General features: G+C 41.1%; 1 protein-coding gene across 5 annotated transcripts in view; it reads right to left on the reverse strand.

Moving 5' to 3' along the window:
• CDC42BPA (CDC42 binding protein kinase alpha) overlaps positions 1-11,751 on the reverse strand; it is a 191,916-nt gene extending 180,165 nt beyond the window's left edge. For 4 of the 5 annotated variants that reach the window (XM_086460661.1, XM_086460663.1, XM_086460662.1 and 1 more), the window contains exon 1: positions 11,556-11,751. In XM_086460661.1, the coding sequence (XP_086316787.1) occupies positions 11,556-11,751 (196 nt within the window). The remainder of the gene's footprint in view (positions 1-11,555) is intronic. The other variant, XM_086460665.1, reaches the window with a different exon arrangement.
• Between the last annotated feature and the right edge of the window lie 7,029 nt (positions 11,752-18,780).

Consider the following 18,780-nt stretch of genomic DNA (forward strand, 5'->3'; position numbering starts at 1 on the left):
GAAGAATATGGCGTGAGACAGACACTAAGGCAGAGAGAAAGAAGAGAATCTGGGTTTATTCGTCAAGATCTAGGCTGAAATTGTGAGGCTCAAAATGTCAGCAAGTGGCACACTTTCAGACTTCAAATATTTGTCTGATTTGAACACTCTAAGTGAGAAAGGACACCAGGTATTACACAATGCAGAAGAGCTACAATGCTTTTATAAACACACAAAGGACCCCGAACCCCTGTAATAGGTGTTTACGCTTAACTCAAACGTGCAGTTTGACATGCTTGACCTGGCTTCTCTTTAAGCTAATGAGAATTCTGCCACAAGCTTTTAGGGGGATGGTGGTGGCGGTGTTATTGAAAGCAACAATCAGTATACCAAGAAGAAATCCTTGTAGCTTTGCCAAAATTACTTCATTTACCATCTTCCATCTACTGCAAGCTTCCTCTACCGCTTCCCATAGGAAATGGTTTCATATCCCTGACGCTGGAACAGTGCTAAGACTGACCTTTGCACCCTGTCACTGTAAGTGTACAATTTCACACGCCGGGGGATACAGAAAGAACTGGAGAAGGCGTCCCTGACAGAAATTGAAAGTCTGAAGTAAAAGCAAAACCAAATGGCAGCCTAACATTAGCAAAAGTACCATGAAAATCTATCAGTCACAAAATTTTCTTTGTTGCTTTAGAGTCAGTGGGATAGCATCAAGACTACTTTATTTTACTAAAGAAAACACTTGCCCCAAACAAGTGAATTAATTTCATCTAACCAGATCTGACAGTGACTTATTAGAGAATATGGTTTCCTTAAACTGGAAAAGAAAAAAATGAAAAGACATTAAAAAAAAAAAAAAAAAAAAAAAAAAGAAATCCCCAAAAGATGTAACCTCTCTCTGAAGTGAAAGACAAGGCAAGAAACTTTGGAGACAGAATAACATTTCCTTAACTCCTATGTTTTAAAATGTAAAATTTCATTTTGCTGAACGAGCAGTCTTCACTAAGAATTGTCAATTAACATTCTAGTTCTTAATTAAGGTGGGTGGGGAAAAAATTCAGATCACATGGGACAAAATTACACAAGTTTTGAATAATCGTACGAGAGTTTGACATCACTGAAAGGTTTTAGTGCCACAAATTCAGCATGTTTTAGAACAGAATATATTGAGGCTTTAGAAACAGTCAATGAGCAGCAATGTATCATGTAGCTTTTGAGGTGTTTAGGAAGCATTTGTAATTACAGCTATGATCATGTACATGGTTAAATACATTTACCAACAACATAAACTACATGACCAAGATAAAGCAAAAAAACTTGAGACTGGATTGTTCCCTTATGAAGAAAATTTAATGGTGAAATTAAAGCAAATTTTTAAACACTAACATCAAGAATTTCTTGGAAAAGATTCCCTTCTATTGGTAGAGCCAAGGATCACAAGGTGAATGTAATACTGTCAGCACTGAGTAATTCCATAAAGTAGTCCTAGTTTTGGAGAAAAGGAATGTAAAAATATTTAAGAAGAGTGCAGCTAGACCGCAAATCAGCAACTCCTTGCCCCTGCTGCATCCTTTTTTTCCCCTCCAGACAGTTAAAGCACCAGGCCACTACCAATAAGATCAGATGACATCTCTGCTAAATCACCCAGGAAGAGATTTTTCAGGTGTTAATGTAAGCTCAGGTAGCATATACTCAATGGTGTGTTTGTACAGACATTCACTGCAGTAGCTAAAAAGCTACGTCACTAGAAGCAACTGGTTTCCAGATCACCTCTCAAGTCAAAGTGTTACTTGATGATCAAGTTAACCAAGAAATACCAAGTTAACAAAATAATACACACTAGCTGTGGCAATACACATCACATACCATTTTCTCTTAGTAACCTTAATTCTAAATTATTTAGAGTCTGGATTATCATCAGCAGAGCTATTGAGTCATTCCTTACTTTCAGAAAAACAGGTAGCCCACAAAGGTATAAAGAAAACAAAAAAGCCAGCTTACTACCAAATACTTAGATTCAGAAAAATCAATTTGCCTAAATTTATTTCAGGTGTTAAATCATGACATTTGCAAAGATACAGTTTAGAAATACATCTTTCACTAGCCAAGAGTGGTTGCTAGCTATGAAGGTAAAAATAGTCAATATTGGGCATGGAATGACACAACAAAATAAAGCATCTTCGGACAGAAACAGCACAGCTAAATGATAATTAATTTCTCTGCAAATTTCTATTCACGTAGGAAGTAGCTTCTATAATTTCCTCTAACATATCAGATCATGGCAAAAACAAGTCTCTTTTGTGTCAGTCCCTACCAAAATTATAAAAGGATCCTTTCAAATTTTTGCAAAATAGAACAATGTCAAGTGTTTTCTAAAAGTTGGGGGAAATAGAACAAAACTTTTTTTTATTTCCAGCGTGTTAATATAAGAATCCTTGTCTTTCAGCTACAAAACATACAATGAAAAATGTTTGAAGACACTGAGTGATACCATGCCAAATACCACAAAACACATAAATATACCACCACTTTCTTTTTCTAAGGAATTGCTGTCATCAAAATCGGACAGCTATTCTGAAGACCCCTATTCATGATTAGAAATTTTCTCATCACAAGAAGGAAAGTTTTGATAACTGTTACAGAAACAAAAACGCTTACTGAATTTCTACTACAAGCATCTATCAGAAAAAGCTGGAAACATAAAAATCTGGTTCAAATTTGTAGCTTCCTTGTACGTTACAGGGGAATCTGAGGGGCAGCCTCTAAACTTGGAGCACAGGAGCTGCAGCAGGTGAAGCCACTGAAGTCTGGGCTGTCACAGTCCTAGCCCCCTCCATTTGTACAAACACCAGTACAATCTCTTCATGCAACCGGATCAACAGATTTCAACACGTTTTTGCAGGGTTAGTTTTCAACTGGATTATGTCCCTCTGCCCACGTAAGCACCAGCAAAGCAGAGATCAGTGCACTGAGCCAGCCTTAAGACACCATCAAGTCTGCTCCCACCCAAGATAAAACCAGCGTGTTACAATTAAAATACCAACTTCTCTTTCTTCCTCCTCTTGTTACTATGTGTCCTGCAAAACATTCAAACACACAGTGCTTTATTTACAAAGGGCAGCGTGGTAAAGGTGAAAGAGCTTTAATGAGCAAGAGCAGGAAATACCTTGAGCCTATGGTGTCCCCACAGCACGAATGACATTTTCTTGAACTATTTTGCAGCCAGGTAACAAAAGTCCTTGCCACTCTTCCTGCAACTTCTTTAATTTTAGTTTTATTAAAATGAGAAAGCTACAATCTCATTTAAGTCTCTTCAGATTTAAACTACAGGAGTAAAACCGATCACAACTTCATCCAGCCAGGACAAACAGCCCAAGGCCCCAGCTCTACGAAAGCTTACAAGTAGAAATGATTCATTCAGTAAATCAATTGATACATACTGGATCTAATAAGAAATATACACGGCGTTCACAGAAAACACTTTGTGGATGCACCTGTAGGTAATGCCTGTGTGTATCTCTCACACAGGTGACAACTTTTTGTTACCATTTTCCACACAGAATCTGTCTATTATGAACCTGACCAAGGAAATCATGAAACCTTGAGGATGACTGGGGAGACACAAAGAAAAAAAACAACCCAAATCCAGAAACCAAGATTTTGGCCATGGGAAGATCAGACTGACACCTGGATATCCACATCATATTAGAAAGACAAACTGAGATCTTGCTCAGATGAAAAGCAACAGAACGGAAGCAGGGAAGAAGAGGAGGAGGCCTCAGCTTAGAGAGGATAAGTACGCTAAAGCTTTGCTTTGGAATAACATTACCTGTGAAAAAAACACAGAAAGGAAAGAAGGAAGAACTCAGAAATGGAGACCTGCAGGCCCTTCACTGCAAGTGAGGACACCTCACGAGCAGGACAGTCACAGAAGCCTAAAATAAGGTACGATTTTAAGATGAAAGGTAAGAAACAAGGGCAACAGTGAGAGAGAATACTTAAAAAAAAGGAAAATTACTTTTACATAGAAAAACTGCTCATGTACCCTCCACTCTGAGGACAAAGTACTTCCACGCTCCTGAGCTAAGACAACAGAGTCCTCCTCCAAGCCTGGACTGAGGACTGAAAATGGATAAAAGAGCAACAAAGTGTTCCTGGCCTAATCCCACAACATTTGAAGGAAATGTAAATGCTGTTACTAAAATCTATGAATACATTTTCCCTCCCCTTTGTAATGCCACTCTAAACTGACCTAGTCTTTCTACAAAAAAGAATTACCATATGTTTCTACTAAACTAATGAACAAAATAGATTTAAAAGATTGAGGGGTTTTGCTCAAAATAGCCTACAAAGTACTGCAGCTCATAACATCCACAAGCTCCAGATCAAAAACTTTTCAAAAAGATGCAGAGAGAAGGTGAAGTAAGAAGCTGATCCCTAAGAATAAAAGGAACCTACAATATTGTGTAACAAAACTAATTTAAATCAAACTGGAAGTCTGGATACGGATAAGGAAGAATTATGAAACACAAAGCCTTTGGAGTCTGGATACACCTCATGCGGATTTTATCCATGGTGACCGCTAGTAAACCTAATTAGGCTGTATTACTAGAAATAAAGCAAACTGACATGTCTGAATAGAAGATTTTTGCAGTTATTATTAAGCCTAATGTCATGTTTAAACTATTTGAAATAAAAATCTTGTAGTTAACAAAAGATTGCACATGATTGACCTAAATCACTTGCATTTTTTAAAGATTTTAGCCCACATTAGTGGCATTCCCAAGCTTAATGAGGATTTTGGGAAAATAATGTGTTGAGGTAAGTTAGACCAGAATAGAACAAAATATTCTAGTTGTTCAGCCAGAAAAAAGAAAATCAAATTAAACAAGTACAAATGCGTATGGAAGGAATGCCTGCTTTGCCAAAGATAAAACTTACGAGTCTAGGAGTCGGTCTTTTCTTTTAATTCTGTCTCAGCTACACCTTTTTTTTGCCAGGTTTTACAGCCTGGCAAGAGGATCTAATTGTTTCTGGAAGTTTTCTGTGCAAATGGAGATGGTAAATTTTTTACAGTATAAAAGTAATTAGGGATGCTATGAATGGGTTAATATTTTGCAAAGACACATCCAGGATAATTTACAGTGTCCACTTTCAGAAAATAATATAGGAAAAATAATTGCTAGGACCATAGCCTGCAGCCCCGTGCATCTGGAAATCCTGTATTTGCAATCTATTCACAATAAAATTTTGAAACAGCACCAGCACTTGACTATCCAGCCACAGGTATGACTCAGAAGTGAAATTACTTTTATTTGCTGCTGCTATTCAGAATTCAAGCACTGATCTATGGGCATAAGACAGACCTTCGAAAAGAAAGGTCGTTTCCCTCAATCTTTGTAAAAAAACCAATTTTTATATATATATATATATATATATATATGAAACAAAGCATTAAAGTATATTGGTCCAAGTAAGCTCATTGTTCTTCTAGCACAACATCCTTCTTTCAGTCAACTGTGAACTACTAATATGCTACAGGTTATAGAAGAGTAGGTGAGTAAAGTTCAGAGAGAAGGGACAAAAGACAAGGAGTTTAATCAGGTACACACACATGGCGTCATACGCTACACAGAGGTTAAGAATTCAAACACACCTTCAGCAGTACATTTTACAGTTATGATCAACCCACAAAAACTATTGGATTAACCCTTTAATGTGAAATGTCTGAGTAACAGAGAATTTATTGTGTTGTCATGAGGTTTATAATGCCCACTGAGCAGACTAACCCATATAATTGTATTTCTCCATCTGTCCCCACTAGAGCAAAGCATGCTAGGAATTTCTGTACCTAATAAAGGCATTCCTAAAATTCCTGAAAATGAAGTATTGGTTAGCTTTCTAAGCAAGCTGTACACCTTTGCAATAAAAACGACGTCACTGACAGAAGTCAGTCAACCTAAATAACACAAGCCCCAAAGCCTGCCAGGCAGCCTCTGAGTACCTCCAAACTTCCGTCTGAACACCTCCAAACTTTCCCAGCCCAAAAGAACAAAAGCAACCAAAAAAAGCACATCTTTGAAAAAAAAAAAAAAACCACAAACCCAAACACCTTAATTATAAGTAAAAATAAGTTTAAAAAACTTGGTGTACTGTGAGACTAATTGTGGTAAGAAACAAATAGTTACAATGGATTAATGCCTCACTCTACTGGAAACTGGCTTTAACCCTAATGCAAAACAAGTAGAATTAATTGGATGGTCTCATAGCTCATTTAATCACATGAGAACTGTTAACAAAGTTACAGTAACTAGTTTCCTCTGTTCAAGACAAGAATCAAAACGGAAATAAATGTGGGAGAGGTCACAATTCAAAAGGTACAGAGGTTAAACACAGAGCTACCTAACAGTAAAGTCTGCACAGGCAACCATGTATTCTCCTGCAATTTTTTTTCCTTCTTTTTCAAGTAATCTGGTATAAAACTGCATCTGTATAAAAGAAGCTGTTTACACAATATTCTGAAACATGGAGATTGGAAGGTCTATTTGACAGCATCGAAGAACGTCCTTCTCTCACCCTAATCAATAAAAAGCATTTAATTGTTAGCTGTAGCTATGTAACAGAAACAATGGTTTACATAAAATAAAGTGTTATCGCAAACAATGACAGAAATTTGTGTGTCAAGAATGCCACAATGACTTCTACATAGATGGATCCCCATACCTCTGTATACCTCAGCTGCAGGCAATGAAACAACTCACATGTAAAATTAGGCATATGCTTAAGCACGTTAAGCAGCCTTAACAAGCAGGATGCTCATTCCTCCCCCAAAATAATTTAATAACTGTTTTCACTCACATCAATCAGACCAAGAAGTAGTCCCAGTTCTATGACTATAAGTAGGAAAAAAAAAAGCTAATTCCTAAAATTTATTTTTAAAAAAAAGTATTTCTAATGGGTTAGATAGTACTAAGCACCAAAGTCTACTTCAAAAAAATAAGGAACACTTAATAGAAGTTGAGTGCCAAGTCTTTTACTGCTGTCGCTGCTAATAGGACCTAAATGAAGGATTATTTTTTAACAGTGTGCTTTAAAAACAAAATATAAGCAACTCAGCTGAAAATGCCTGTGATCTCTTTCATGACCTACAAAAAGTTGAATAACACAGAAGAGGTGCAGGAGTCTAGAGGCAAGATTTTGTTTTCTTTTGTTACTAATATTTAAAAACAAACCTAGGTCAAAAATGGGCATACTTTTTTTTCTTAAGGAAAAACATGAGAGAGATCTCGCCAGAAAGAAAACACAGACAACCTCTCCACAAATCTGTCTTGAAAAAATGGTTTTATGGTGATAGAACCATTCTTAATGTCCAGAAGAGATGCTGCGTATTTGAACAACAGAAGTATGAGACCAATGATGACAGTCTACTCTATGACCGTATCAGTACTGTATAAACATACCATTTCATTTCTACTAGAGGTGAAACGAGAACAATTTAATCCATCTTCCAAAGCCTCCGGGGGGGGGGGGGGGGGGGGGCGGGGCATAGGGAACCACTAAAGGACAGTTTACGTTTTTCCTACAAAAGAACAGATTCAGTCAAGTCACTGAGCGCACCATGCTATTAGTAGTGCTCTCCATCTTCCCTCCCTTACATCTCCATACATTTTGAAGTTTATTCACCTTTTCTTTCAATGCACCCTAAATAACACTGTTCTAGTTTCTTTTTAAAACCAATTCAAATGGAGCCATTGTAAAGGAAGTTTTCCCAGAACAAAAACATCTCTAAAAGCTTCTTTCCATCACTATTATTTTTCTTTCAAGTTCAGCTTATCAGCCTTCATTACCTCCCTCACAGTCTTGAGTCACTGTGGCAACTCAGACACATGTAGAAAAGAAAAAGCAAAGCACTCTGAATTCTCAACAGCTTCTTCTGGTAAGCTCCAGTTGCTATAATTAGTCAATCCCTTTTCTAAATCACAAATACAACTATCAATAGAGATAAAAATGAAAACTAGCATCAAATACATAGGACAAGCCAAATCTAAACGTCCATTTCCTTCCTGTCATCTCGGAATTCAAATACAATGGTAGTCTCCATGGTTGTCACTGGATATAAAATACCTATGTCAAATAAACAACAAAATCAAATCATCTTATTTGCATGTCACAAAACTAGTAATGTATAAAAATAGGAAAAGTAATTATGTTTTCACTTTAAGCCAAACAAAAAATATTTTAGAAGTAATGCAGAATCTAAATCACAAAATAACTAACCTGGCACTTCAAACCAGTCTAATGATATTTTCAGCACCTCCAAAAGACTGAAAACCTACAAAAATGTAAAACAATGTCACATTGCAGAGACCTTACTTTCTCCACTTGCTCAGTTAAACTTCTAATGTCAAACCAAAACAAAAGATGAACAACCAGTTCAGATGCTCAACTGTTCCACCCTGCTTCATTTTTAATAAATTATAGATCTAGACAACAAGTGCATAAAATAGTCCTAAAAGATTCAAGGACTACAACATGAAGCTTCTTAGTTAGTTCCCCTAAATATAGCAGCAGTCACATGGCTGTCACTAAGACCACATTAGCTTTTCCATGCTAGAATACCCCCTAAACATTTCCCCCACAAAATTTAGATTGTGCTATGAATATTCAGTCTTACATGAAATATAGCATGTAACATCTCAGACCTAGAACAGCTATGTGTATAGAAATACACATCCACATCACACCGCCTGAAAAAAAAAAAAAAACAAAAAAAAACCAACCGAAAAAGCCATAAAACCAAACAGTAGCACCTCAAAACAGCACCACTGAAAAGCGAGAAAAAATTATTTGCTGTTGTGCTCAACGGGAGTCTGTGATCACCAACCAGCTCTTTCTTAGTCTTTTCTTAAAAACAAGTAGCTATACAAATATAACTTACTTGCTTCTAGAAAGAACAACTTTTACAAGCAGTTTAAGCTTAAGATGATGATCAGTTCTCAGGAGTAAATTTGTACTTTGCAATTTGTAAATGCACAAGCACACCAGTTTATACCATCCCAAGACCAGTGCCAATAGTTTCAGATGGTGCTCTTCAGAGTAATAAAGCAAATTTGTGGATGCTTGGCATAAACCCACAAAATGTCTTTCCAAGACAGCAACCAACTGACACCCACCAGTTGATATACCAAGCACCAAGTTTTATTTCGCTGATGGGAAAAATAAATTAATGCACACCATTTTATACAGTACATTCAAAACTAAGAGTGCTTCATATACAGCAGCTTTCAGAACTCCCTGGTGTAAAAATGGTGGTATTTTCCCTACTGTGCAAAAAGGGAAGCTGAAAAATAACCGAACTGAAAGCACTTCAGCATTGAGGCACTGAAGGAGGGCAGGGGCAGAGCCTACGACTTCTGGCTGCCCGCCTTCTGCTTCTACCACTACTCGGCACGTCTCCAACTTTAAAACCACATATAACCTCTTTCTAATCAACCACTTATATTGTTACCCCTTTTGGGGAGAGAGACATGTGAGGTGACAATCATATCAAAGAACAAGGGTACCCTTAGTAACTTCACTGCACCAGAGCACTGGAGGGTACACTACCTCTGTAAGAACCTTATTTTTTCAACCCCCTGATCTCAACACAAATGCCAAAGATGGCTAGTTTCACTGTCAGAGCTGGCTTTCAGAAGAGACAACTCATGTGAGTGTTTGCAGGATAAAGACATCATTCACACAGACATTTCCAACGCCAGGTACTAGAAACCGTTGCTTTTGCATTTCACCTCACAAACCCTCTTGAAAAAACCCTCAGGGCAGAAGTCCGGATAGCAGAGCTGTGAGCAGAGGACTTGGGCAACTCAGCCCTGAAAACGGGAGGAACTGGTCTCATCTGAAGCTCAAGAGTCCTGCTAAGGCACAGCTGGAGCATGAGAGTGGAAAACTAGCAGGAAAAATAGGCCAGCAAGAAACCTTATTCCAGCCTTTCCAAAACAGTGTATTATTTCCATCAGCAGCCTGTAAAATGTATTACAGAAATCTTCGGGTACTGTCAGAGCCTTGTTATGATGCATTTATCCATCAAACAACCACCACCAAATGCACCAGCACCCAAAACGAGTCCTGAGCACACCATTACTCTGACCATATTGACATGGTTAACTTTTTTTTTTTAATTTTTATTTACAGGATATCAGCTGGCTAGATCCGCTGCAGACTACATTAAGTTCCTTCGTACAAAATACCCTTGGAGCCACCATATTTTCCCAGTCTTTCACAGCTTCTGTAAGCCACTGACAGTTTTAGAGGGAAGATTCTTCAGAAGTACTTTTAATTACTATTTCCTCCTTAGCTAGGATGCATTAATTATAGCCTGTTCCTCCAGATAATAAGAAAACAAAGACCAGCGCAATATGAACAGTACAAGAAACTTAATTACTGAGTCAGATGTCCTTTAGATGTCAGTATGACTACAGTGAGGAGCAGGAAAATAAAACACACACATATCAGCCTCAAGTTGTTAGATCAGTTATCAAAACAATGTCTTTCCTCAGTGACTTCATTATGAAGAGCTCAACCAGCTAATTAATCAAACGCTTCTTACGTGTTTCGAAAATGTGCTTTTTTTTTTTAAATAAAGGAGGCCTGCTGATGTATTTATTACAAAGCAAATATGGTAAATGGTTCTGCATGTAAATGCAGAAGTGCAGCATGACTTTGAAGTTTGAAGGTCAGATACAGTAACTGTTCTCATCAAGGTTCTTAGGTCACATCTTCTGTTTTGCATCTGTGTTTTATGAGGAGGAAGGAAACAAATTAAAAAGAAAAACATAGAGACGACCAGTTCTGTGACAACTTAGGAAGAACTGGAAAGCTATCTTCATCTGTTTTCATTTAATAATCTGCAAACACCCTATCTCCCCAAAACGAAGCAAGAAAATGGGAAGGGTGCTGGGCTGACACACAATTTCATTCTGCTTTTCAACTTTTTTTTTCCTCATCAGGAAAATCAATCTAATTAAGTCAGCAACGATTTTACGTTAAAGAAGAGAATGTAATTTTCTCCATTTTCACAGACACTTCAAACCCATACCGTTTAAGAGAGCTGGAGGAGTTTCTTGTTGACCAACTACCTTTTATTTTAAAACAGTATAGATTTGACTGCAGATGGAAATCAGACAACTGTGTACTGATCTTTTTCCCAGGCATCAGAGGATTTATCTCTCACCCTTCTATATTCCCAGCAACTTTTGTATACAAAACTCAACAGCTGGGCCGGAAAGCAAACAAATATGCCTCATGTACCAGTCTGATCCATGTCAAAAAAAAAGAAAAAACAAAAAAGCCCCAAACAAACAAAAAAAAAGAATGCACATATCTCAAAGACGAATAACTAATACAGATTTCTTTTTAGCACCACCACGTTTGAATACAGTAAAACTAATAACATTTCCCAGTAAAATACTGAGTTATAAACAATTTCCTCTTACACATAAATAACAGAGACATTATACAAAGCAGAGAGGAACATGGAAGGATGTACACAAAATAAACACGTTCAAACTTACCCCACTCGAGATACTCAAGGATGTTCTTCTCTCTTCTCAGAGGGGAATTATTACATTCATCATAAAGGCAGATGAGTATATCCAGTAAGGTTTCCACACTGAAGCATTGCCCATTAGTCTGAGTTGGCCCATCCAAAATAAACTGCTCCAACTGCTTCAAACGCACTTCTCCAGACATGGTTGTTTCAGTTTGCATTGGGGTTGCTTTTTTAATGATTATTATTACTTTGCCAACAAAAATAACAAAAAAATAAAACAAAAAAAAAATCTTTTGAGGGTTTTGTTGTTTAAAAAGAAGCCAACACTATTTTTAACAAGTGTCAAACTGTGGCAGTGCTTAATTTCCAGCCTACCTCGCTGTTCCCAGCCTGAAACTAAACCCTTGTAAGTTTCAGACACACTACATGTGTGTTTAACTGTGTACGTTTAATTTTTAAGAGAAAAGAACAATTATCATAAAAACCAAAAATCTTTTAATGTACTTAATAAGAAGGGGGAAAAAAATATATGGCCACTCCCGATGCTTTAATAATAATAATTGCACTCAAATTCAACCGAGACTGACTGACACCGATTTCACCGTGCGTGCACAGGCATACGCACTTATATATTTAAAAAGGTCTTCTCTTTCATTCGAGATGCAGATCATGCAGCACGATCCTGCGAGGAGCCCCACCGCATCACTGAAGTGTAACAGCCCCCTCCGGCTCGCACCGGCGTTTCACTTCCCAGAACGGATGGGAAGGGGAAAAAAAAAAAAAAACAGATGTATTTCTATCTGTATAAACACGAAAGGAAGAAAACAGGGCGCACGCCGACGGGGAGGGAAGGAGGGGGCCGCGCAGCCCCGCCGCCCCCGCCGCCGCCTCCCCGGCCCCGGCGGGCAGCGCCTCCGCGGCCACCGCGCCCGCCGTGGGGGTGGGGCGCAGGTCCCCCCGGCCGCCCCTCCTCAGGGCGCAGCCACGTCCTGCCCCGGGCAGCCTTTCCCTTCCTCCTCCTTACCGAGTCTCCTTTTAAGGCTTTTCAGTGATTCAAAAAAACTAAAGTCTTCATCGTCGCCCCCTTCTCCTCCGCTGCGCCAAGGGGCGGCGGGCGGGATGCGCGCCCCTACAAACCGGCACCGCCGCGGGGCGGCTAGGAAGCGCTCCGAGCCCTGTCAAATCCTTCCCATGGCTGCTGCTGCTGCGGAGACGGCGCCCTCCTTCTCCTCCTCCTCCTCCGGGTGCGCGTCCTGGGGTGGAGGGAAAGCGCCGGCGTCCCCGCTCGGACCGCACGCTGCGGGCCGGGAGGCCCCGGCGGCCGCGGCGGCTTCACTCCCGGCGACGAGATGCTCTCCCGGCTTCGCCCCCACGGGCAAAGGGCATCCTCCCGCCGTGCGTGTGTGGGGTGTGTGTGCGTGCGTGCGCGGGGCGGCGGGGAGGGGTAACGGCGGCGCCCTCCCTCCGCTTCCGCGCCCTCCTTTCCCCCGCCGCTCCTTCCCTGCCTGCCTGCTTCCCTCCCTCCCGCGGTCACACGCAGCAGCAGCAGCAGCAGCAGCAGCAGCAGCCGCCGCCGCCGAGCTCGCAGCAGCCCAACATGGCGGCCGCGGCGGGGGGGAGCCGCCGCCGAGCGCCGCCGCAGCGCGGGGAGCCGAGCCCGGGGCCGCCGCTACTGATGGGATTGAGGGGAGGAGGGGGGGGTGCTGCAGCAGAGAATGCAGGGATACGGGCGGACCGAGGCGGAGGGGAGGGAAGGGAAGGGGAGAGAGAGGGCGGGAGAAGGGAGGCCGCTGCGCAACGCCTGGAGGGCTGCGGCCGCCGGCGGGCCGGGCTGGACTCCCCCGAGCCGACCCTGCCGGCGGGCCGGGGTCCGTCCGGGGCCTTTCTCGCTCGCCGAGGGGAGCCGCCTCTCCGCCTCGGCCCTCAGCCGCCGCTGTTCCCCCGCTGCGGGGCGCCCCCGGCACGGTTCCCCTCAGCCACCCCCACCCCGCTGCCGGCTCGTCTCCCCGGCAATTACGCCTTCCAGTAAAAACACAGCCTTGAAGGTCAGGGGGAGCAGTACCCTGCCTGGTGTTTCATTTCCACGGTTATGTCTGCCGAGCCTTTGAGCACCGGCTCCAGGTGCACACACAGACCCCATCTGCCTCACACTTCGACGACAAAAAACATGACAGAAAATGTGGGGGTTCACGCCAGCTACATCTCTGCTTGTGAGGTGACTTCCCTTCTGGAGAGCCTGCCGTTCCACCCCAGCACATGCAGGCGGAACAAGCTTGTTCCATGCTGAAACGGGGCTGCCTCCAGCATGGAAAATGGCAGCCACCTGGCAGCACATGGTGGTGGTTCTGCTCTCGAAAGGTGTAAGGGATGCGGTGTTGTGCTCAGGCTGCCATGGAGGATTGGATGTCACCTGTAAGTCAATCCGTAACTTCAGTTCATCCACCCTCAGAAGTCAGGTGAAAGGGGAGGAAGGCAGCGTAGCTCCAACGGGTCACCGGCCATAGGTGAGTTTCAGTGTTTCCTGAAAGCCTGCTAAGTCCTGTGTCTGCTGGAGCTCCAGGGAGGGAAACTGCTCAAGCATCTTCCTCAGTTCAATAACTGACAGAAGACCCTCAACTGTGTTTTGCCATAACAAGCATCTATATAATACTTTTTTCAAACTGGCCTTTTTACCAGCTTATATAAACCATCAACAGTCTTATATACCCACGAAGATGAAATACGCAATCTGATTAAACAAAAGTCCCATATATTTGCTCAGAGTTGCTGAACTATATATAAACTCACCAGTGCGAAGCTAGAGAGGGCAATGACTCCTGCCCCATGCGAGTGAAAAGGCAGAGCAGACAAACTGTGAGGCATGGAAGAGTTTGCTTTCTATCGGTGAGCCTGGGAAGGGAATGCACCAGCTTGGGCAACGGCTTTTCAAAGGAAGAAGCTCTCCCGCCAACTCTTGGCAAGGGAAGAAATGTGCAGAGAATTTAATTCTAAAAAGTTTTTATGCAGAAATCCTCCAAGAAATATTGTTAGGAATTACTGAAAGTGTAAATGAGCTTGCGATGGGTAGAAGACGGGATGAAACTGAGAAGATGGGGACAAGGAAAGGGTTCCCTTCACATGCTGGGGTACACCCTTGGTATGACAAGAGCCCCGTGCAAGGATCTGGGGTGCTGCTGGTCCTTGTCTACTAAAGCTTTCATTGAAGAAGTCACCGCAGTGCCTCCGTGGTAGGAGCCCGCTCCGAAGCTGTGGCACACAGGCAGTTTTACAGCGAGAGTAAGGTATTTCCTGCTGGCTCTCCGCTGAACTTGTGGAAATCGGGATTGAAGCTGGGGGTGGGGGACGCCTGATGACAGCAATAAAAATAAATTGCTATTGCCAGGGTAGGTGGACCAGATCAGATAGCACTTCCTACGGGGTTGGAGACATGTCAGCCAAGTTCATCCTGAACATGCATTAACCATTAATAGCATTGCAGGGGGAAAAGGGAGAAGGCAAAGAGTTAAAGAGATGTTAGCTCCTTGGACTTTGGCACCTTTTGGTAGGGAAGTGAGCTCAAGAACCACTGCCGGAGATATGATGGGTGTGGATATTTCACTTATTTACTTATGTTATTGTGTTTCCCTCAGTCAATAATAAAGTCTTTCCTTGTTTTAATTGCAACCCAAGTGTTTGCAAACAAGGAAGGACACCTAGCAAAGGCACTCACTTTCCCATATTTCTGGGTTTAAAGCTGAACCCTTGTTTCTGTCAGCACCACTTGACAGAAGCTGCACATCAAACCAGTCCTTTTCAGCATGCTTTCAGCTTGAGTGAGGCTACAAGAGGCACACAACGCATTTTTCTATTAAAACCATGCTATGTAAGCTGCAGTTGAACATGAAAACCAGGAATTATTTGTTCTCTACTCATTTGATAGCCTGTCCAAAATTATATAGGCGGTCCCCACGACAACTGGCAATATGCCCACTGGGCTGTAGTCAGCCGTCCTGTCACAGAAGCTGTGAGGAACAGGTAATGTCAACAATGACTAGCAGCATTTTTATTTGCTGGGAATTATCTGTGTACAGATGAGTAATTCTCACAATACCCCCATGGGATGGAAAAATATTTTCTCTGTTTTATAAGAAAGACTGCAAGAGAGACTTCAGTCCAGAGTATTTAGAAAACCAACAAAAGAACTTAGTATAACACTTAGAAATTCCTTCCTTCTTGTATGTTCTGTCACTAAGACAGACCGTGTCCTAAAAATACACCCAAGTTGTGCAAACATACTCTAGTATCTTTCATAATTATCATGTGTTTTTCCCACCCCATTCTTATTTTAATAACATCACAATAATATTTGCTTCTTATTGCTTAGGATTACAAATGTTTACAGTACTAAAAGCTAACTAATGATAATAAGGAATTTATATCTTACAATAAATTAAGCAAGCTGATAGCAACAGAGGGAATAGTGGGGAATGAGGAGGATATGGTTGAAACAATATAGTTTATGTATTAACAATGTCTACATTGAGTGCCACAGTACTTACGTTGGTGTAATTGAGTAAACAGCCTTTTCTTTCCAGGGGCACAAGATTTGTTGTTTTGGGTGAAATATTGCAGATATCTGCTTTTGGCATGCAAACCATTTCTAAAGTCAAGAGGGATCCCGTACAGTTCCTGGCAGGTGAATAAACAACATAAATGCTTGCAACTGGTAGATCTGTTACATGCTTAGGGACAAGAACTCAAGAGTGGCATTTATGTGTTGACAAAATTTTGCATCCAGGCTTTTCTGTTCACCAAAACTTCACTTTGTAGACACACATTGTTTGTACTGACACAATGGTCCATCTCCCGAGGAGAATTTGGGCAGTACTCTATGCAAAAATAATACTGGCACCCCATCTAGAGAACATGTGTTTAGACACGTAATGGTACCATTTGGAAAGGGGTCCTACAGCTGTTGTCTGAACTACAGAAATAACTTCGGTCATTATAAGAGTTTGAGGGAAGCTACAGACGGTGCACACATTGGTTGCACTCTGGGATGACACTGAAGACTTCTGTGTGTGAAGTGAGCAAAACTTGTTCCACTATCTGTAGCATTGTAGTTTCACACAAATCTTACTACTGGGGCAAACTTCATACTAGCAGACAGAGGTCACTTCGCTGAAACTAATGACTACTGCAGAACTTAATTAGTCTCAGTACCTATAATAATGCATTTAGTAACACACTTTAATGTTTGGGAAGACTTCTAAATCCATTATTCTTTTCCTCTCTAACTGTCTTGCCAAGAACTGTTTCTCCTTGTGAGGTCCACAGACAAGTCCAAGTACAAGCTCTAAATGGTACCTGGCAAAATTGATGCTTACTATTTACCTAATCCCAAAACAATGATCATAAATGTGTTTGCATATATAGATATTGTAAATATGGAGTTATCTTTATCTTCCCTCATGCTTCTTTTATTGGTCTTTGGAGTCTTACTTACAGTCTTAATGATTTTCTGTGAATGGCTGAACTCGCTAATTTTACCTCAGAGACAAATTGCATCATACTGATCTCACTACACTGGTTCTGTATTGGCCTCACTCCCCTGGTTTTAGTCTTCATTTAAAACTAGTGAGAACACGGCCACCACCGGGATAAAATTTTCTGTGAAGAGTGAAGTGGGTTTGGCCCTGCTGAAGTGTCCAGGGGTGTGTGCTCTGAACAGAAACAAGAGGAGAGGAGGCAATGAGATTTCATTTATAACTGCATGAAATTGCTATTATTTTGAATCCTGCTTTTATGATGCAATGTAAGAACTGACCAAAATCACGTCTCATGCTGGCCTCCAAACAGGACCTTGTTTATACTCTTGACAGTGCTGTTTCATCTCTCAACATGTCTTTTTTTTACTGTAAAAGTGGAATCAAGTCTGCCAAAGCTCCTAGGGATGCTGTAAAGCTTAATTAGCATTTGTGTAGCAATCTGATATTCTTTTTACTTTCCTTTCTTCAGTAGCATAAATCTAAGGCTGCTCTTTTCTTTCTTGTTTTCATAGTCTATAATGTCTGCAGCTTTTCGAACCTTTGGTCCCTCCATAGACCAGTTCTCTCCTGTGGGTTTCTCCTGTGGATTCCTCCTGTGGATGTTTTCTTCCACCGTCTCCTGAATCTGTTGCCCATGCTATGCCACCTTCGAAAGTTGAACTCTCCTCAAGACACTTCAGTCCCTTAAATGAAGGTATTTAATGAGGTAGAACTCTTCCTCAGGTCAAGTGGCTTTTCCAGCTGAAGAGTTCTCAGGAAGACCGTGTATTTATTTGTGAAACTGAATGGATGCAAATTTCTGCCACTGTGACATAAGGCATGGCAAGAAAATCCATTGATTCAGAAGAAAAGTGGACACATTTACATTATTTGGCTGATGCCTACAAAAAACTAGTTTGCTCATCTTACAGTTGCAATAACTTGGCATGAGAGCTGCTTCTAAACCTACTTTCTTTGCAATGTTTCATAGTTTCTACTGATCATAATCAAGGCTTTTGATATCTGTTCCTCTAACACTAGTACTTCTTCTTCTGGTGAACACCCAATCCTGTATAATGGATTTTTTTATAAAAGGCTATACTTAGAGATTAATGCAGTGAGGACCTAACTGTGAAAGTGATTTAAAAAAAAAATGCAATAAGCTGCTACATCATATAAGTAACAATGATGGAAGAGATGAGGAATGAGGAAACTTGTGATTAAGAGATCTTTGACAGGGGAAGGAAACAGGATGAAGTGAGGAAAAATGGGACAGAGAGGAGGGAGGGAGGGAGGGAGAGTGATGATTGATTTGCAGATCATATGGGAAGGAAGAGTGATTTAGAAAGGGGAAGCCAAAGGCAGGGAGTTTGGCAAGAGAGTGGGAGGGAAGCTTGCGAAGAGAGAGGAAAAGAAATCCTTATTTGTAAAAACCATCAAATTCCGCACTTGGATGAAAACAAGCCCAGCAAGAAGCATAATTTGGAATGTGAGTCCAAGACGGATTGCGCTACATTAGCTTTTCATCAGAGAAGGGCTCAAGTGCCCAGATCATTACAAAAGGGAGTGCGAGAGATCACACACTGATCCTGATTTCCCCAAAGTTGTGGAATTTTCAGCTTAGAAGTCTGACCAATTTGTTTTTTGTTTCAAAGTAGTGTTTTGCTTTATTTGAATTTTAATTCAAAGAGCATTGATATATTGAAAGCAGTGGTGCCTCTATTTTATGTGTGTTTTTTT

This window comes from Leptosomus discolor, chromosome 2 (assembly GCF_034619465.1).
Source record: "Leptosomus discolor isolate bLepDis1 chromosome 2, bLepDis1.hap2, whole genome shotgun sequence".
NCBI classification, from domain to species: Eukaryota; Metazoa; Chordata; class Aves; order Leptosomiformes; family Leptosomidae; genus Leptosomus; species Leptosomus discolor.